Source organism: Plectropomus leopardus, unplaced genomic scaffold (assembly GCF_008729295.1).
Source record: "Plectropomus leopardus isolate mb unplaced genomic scaffold, YSFRI_Pleo_2.0 unplaced_scaffold15720, whole genome shotgun sequence".
In the NCBI taxonomy this organism is placed as follows: Eukaryota; Metazoa; Chordata; class Actinopteri; order Perciformes; family Serranidae; genus Plectropomus; species Plectropomus leopardus.
This window is the reverse complement of record NW_024616857.1, coordinates 1-4,642: the sequence shown is the minus strand read 5'-3', so window position 1 is coordinate 4,642 and position 4,642 is coordinate 1. Positions and strand designations below refer to the sequence as shown.

The 4,642-nt window shown below is 44.9% G+C and overlaps 1 protein-coding gene across 1 annotated transcript; it reads left to right on the top strand.

Annotated features, from left to right (window-relative positions):
• Nucleotides 1-252: 252 nt before the first annotated feature.
• LOC121964469 (spatacsin-like) lies at nucleotides 253-4,356 on the top strand (the record flags this gene model as incomplete). Its single annotated transcript, XM_042514675.1, has 5 exons — nucleotides 253-434; nucleotides 1,045-1,272; nucleotides 2,151-2,373; nucleotides 3,567-3,704; nucleotides 3,946-4,356. Coding segments are annotated over 5 exons (1,182 nt in total), but the record flags the coding sequence as incomplete, so codon positions are not given.
• Between the last annotated feature and the right edge of the window lie 286 nt (nucleotides 4,357-4,642).

Here is a 4,642-nt window from a genome sequence, read left to right as displayed (position 1 = left end):
TCCGCAGCTCTCTTCTTATCATCATTGGCTGTTCGTGTTGTTTGTCAAAACATGGCTGGAATGCTTTCTATCCACTTTCTACCATCAAAATATACATAACATAACTGATTATCAAAATACAGTATGTTAGGTTCCCCTGTGCTCCATCTTTATTTTTCAGCACATGATGATGTTTTGGATGAAACTTTGTCTTTAATTTTGTGTCAGCCGTAAAAAAAAAGTCAAACTGGTGAAATGTTCCTCTCGTTGCAGCTTTTCCTGGGAGGATGCGAGCGTTTCCGGCCGCGGCGGCGTCAGACTGCTGGCTGTTGGATCTCAGAGGGACCTGAAGCTGCTGGAGGTGGACGCCGAGCGGTCAGCCTCCGTGTCTCTGCTCCGTGTCTCTGAATGTCCCGCAGCTCGCCTGCTGCAGACGCTCAGAGAGCAGGACGATGGTGAGTAAGACGACCAGCCGGCGACCGTCAGGTCTGACACTAACACGCCGACTGACGACGAAAGGCCAGGGACACGCTACTTCCTTTGTGTGGGGGACACTTTTCTAAAAAGTCATTGTTAGGATTTTTGGATTTTTAAAAAGGTTTTTGCCATATTTCTGGTATTTTATGATATTTTGAGGATTTTTGGACTTTTCAAGGATTTTGGGATATTTGGAGAATTTTTGCACCTTTTGAGGATTTAAGGGGAAATTCCAGGATTTTGGGACATTTCAAGGATTTTTGGACATTACGAGAATTTATTGCCATTTTTAGGATTTTAGGAAGTTGCTAGGATTTTGGCACGTTGTGGATTTTTGGAGAGTTCTGTGATTGAAGGACATTTCTAGGATTTTACCTTGTTGATACTAAAAGTACACAAACAATTCAGTGTGAATCAGTTTATTTTATTCTCAATTAGAAAATGTTTGGGGGCCTCCAGACACCCTATCAGGGGCCAGATTTGGCCGCAGCTGAGATTTGAATATCCCTGAATGACCCTGAAATAAGGATGCCATACATTAACAGTGTATAAATGTCTAAAACATTACTGATCGTGTTTTATTTTCAGGTGTGTGCGAGCTGCAGTCGGTGCGTTTGTTGTCGTTTGCTGCCGGTCGCTGCTACGTGCTGCTGAACTGTGATTGGCTGCTGCAGCTGCGATGGCAGCCGGCGGAGGACGAGCCGCAGACAGTTTCCTGCTGCAACATCCAGCTCACCGACAGCGACAGACACGCTGCTGTCCACCACTGCGTCTGCAGAGACACCCTGTTTGTCCTCAGCTCCACTGGACTCATATGTATCCTCACCTGGCGAAGGCGTGACACCCAACAGATTCTCACACTAATGTCGGGATGTCCCGATCCAGTCTCAGACTTTGTTATCCAGATCGATCAAGCATGTGGTGATCTGATCCTTTGTTTCATGGCAGCTGTCACGCAGGTGTTTTATTTTAATGCACAGCAACTTGGAACGCATTTTCCAAAATTATGGGCCCTCGTTTTGTTTGAGCTCAGTGTGAGATTTTGCCTTTAGTTGTAGCGCACGGTGTTTCTCCGCCGTAACTTTCAGCTGTGTTGAACAAACTATATATGGAGGATTAAAGAGGTTAGAAATAATGAATAATAATAACAACAACAATAATTATAATAATTACAATAATAATTATTGTTATTATTATAACATGGCTAATGCATTAAAGAGCTATTTATTCATTTATATTGTCAAGCGTAGGCTCTCCAGTTTATTGATTTTATTAACTTTAAAGGAGCCTCGTCAGAGGAAAATTAAGTTTCAGATATGGACTCGATAACGTCAGATACTCAAAATCACGTGATTTGGATCGAGTCGGGGCAAATAAAACGTGTTTATTTTAATGTATTTATTTTAGCAGATAATCCCACTGAGATTAAAGTATTTTTTATACCTGGCTGAGGTCGTGTTTGTGAGATATGTAAAACGTGAAATACAAAGCTTTTTATCACAGTGGCCTCTGAAGAAACACGACCACTCGCCTCCACCGTCACATTCTTTCTCTGTTGGACATAAACGTGTAAAAGCAGGTATTTTGTGTAGTTTTCGTTAGCAGGTGCTGAAAAATGCAGTTTTCTCCTCATCTGCTGCTCTGTTGTAACTCTTCGTCACATCCCGTCCGTCTTCTTTAACTTTGACCTCCAGCTGTGCGTGACGTCACTGACGGCAGTCCGCTGGCCACCGTTGACCTCTCCGTGTACCTGACGTCTGTCCCTGCAGAGGACGACCTCCTCCCCTCCTCCTCTTCCTCCTCCTTCTCCTCCTCTTCCTCCTTCTGCCTCCTGCAGGTGTCAGCTGATCTCAGTACAGCCGTCGCCGTCACTGAGTCTCACACCGCCGCCGCCGTCGACCTCGACCACTACTTCAGGTACACCGGCTTTTTTTTTCTTTATTCCGTTTTCAGTTCCTGTTTTTAGGAGTTTCTTTAAAACCCGTTAAGTTCGTCTCATGTTAATCAAACTCTCAGGAGCAGAAAGTCGTGGCTGACGGGCAGAGTTCGGGCTCCACGGGGCCAAATGTGAGCCGGCTTTGGCCCGTTTACTTTTGCCAAATCTGGCCCAGAGTTAACTTTCACAGACGCGGGCCTGTTCTGGCTGAGACGCGGCTGACGGACAACACGGCGTCCAGATCCAAAATCAGTTCTCACCCGTTTAAGGTGCCAAATCTGGGCTAAAGCCTCTGGAACCCAAATGACCAGAAACTTTATTAATAAGTTAATTAGGGTCTTACATGCATAAGAAAAAGCGTCAAAAATGATCAAACTCAGCCTCAATCTGGTTTGAAATATTGTCGTCTTAGTTTTTTCACAGTTCCCTGAAGCCGGTTTGATTTGGGTGCAGTTTTCTCTGATCCAGATCACGTAATATGGATAAAGACCATCGAACCTTCGAAGCTTAGTTCAGCTGAGATAAAGACGGGAGAAAAGAGGGAAAAAGATAAATTGTACACACTCTATTGCTAATAATACCATAATAATAATAATAATAAAATCATGGTGAGTGGCCTGCAGCAAAGCATTGCATCACTCTGGTTCGTGTTTAATTTTTTATTTAATTTTCATTGATATAACATTTAAATGACTTTTTTTCGTATGTTGTTTTTTTCAATTATCTGTCAAAATAAGGAATTAACCAGCTGGCCAGCTGAACTGTCTGCTGTGGCTCCAGAGCAGCTCTGCTGGTCTTTGTCTTCGCCTTTAATCAACATTTGGAGTGAAGTAATGAACCGTTCTGTTTGAGTTATAAGTTCCTGCTGGTTGAGGGATTTTTTTTTTGTATTTGTATGGTTTCTTGAAAACTTTTTTTTAAAATTTTGTCCATGAAAGCGTGTGGGAGCCCTGAGTTTAGATCCTGATCCTGCAGAGATGTGGCCCGCTGCCTGCTGGTCTTTTCTGCCAGATTTGTCTCTAAACGCTCTGATGTCAAAGCTCCTGATCCAGCTGGAGGAACATTAAACCGATTCGCTCAGGAGACAAAATCCTCTCATCTGCACGTTAATCAGGCTCAGCGCCCGAGAGACACTCTGTTCACAGATGAAACAAAGTCCATTTCTGTCCTCCAGTTTGTATCCAGACCACCTGCTGTGTGCTGAGCCCCCCTCCCGGCCCCCCATCCGGCCCCAGAACCCGGGAGACCAGGACAGCCTGTCCAGCTCCAGCTGCAGCCTCGCGGCCCTCGGATCCACTTTCAGCACCGACCGGTAAACTGCCGACCTCCACGTACATCATATCAGTGAACGAAAGAATTCATTTTGAACGTGTAACAAGAAACATTATTTTTTACAAACATGCAGTTTGTTCCAGAGCTGCATCCTGACACTCAGTTCGCAGCCCTAAATTACAGTTATTTCAAACCAACAAATAAATCCTCGAATGGTCAAAATGATGTTTTTCTGACATCTGAACCTTAAATTTTTGACCTCTAACTTAAACTTCTTCTAGCTCCTGGGAAGCTCGTCTGGCTTCCATGTACAGCAGAGCCCAGCAGCCTGCAGCTCCCTCCTCCTCCTCCTCCTCCAGGCCTTTCCAGACCTCCTGGTCCTCCTTCCTCCACCACCTGGAGTCCCACCAGGCCCCGCCCTGGGTCCACAGCAGAGTGCCTTGCGGTGGAGCAACCGTTGATTTCGCTGTCCCCGAGACGTCGGCTCCATCTCGGCTCACTGTGTCAGATTTCTCCGCCCAGCTGACCTTCGTCTCCCCCGGCAACAGACAGACCACAGTGGCCTTATGGGATTTAGAGTCTGGGAGGGTGAGCTACCATCGGGCGGAGGGCGAGGCGACGCCGGTCCAGCTCTGTGGAGAGAGACAGCACACGCTGCTGCTGAAGAGTAAGTCCAGCAAGTTTTTATTGAGGTAGAAAAAATGTCTTAGTGAGAAAATTTATGTTTTTTTTAATAGTTTTGTATTTTGCATTTAAGCCAGTTATGGTCAGAATGTAAATATCAGGTTCATCCAGATCTTGAAATGCCACGACCAGGAGCATTTCTATGATTTCAAGACATCGGAGCGCTGGACCGCTTTAGGAAAATAAGAGCCCTGCAGGTTTGGAAGGCATGTTCTCTTTTCAAAGATTTTGGTGATTTTTTTATTTTTATTTATATTTTTTAAATTTTTGGTGATTTTCAAAAACTCTTGGCGA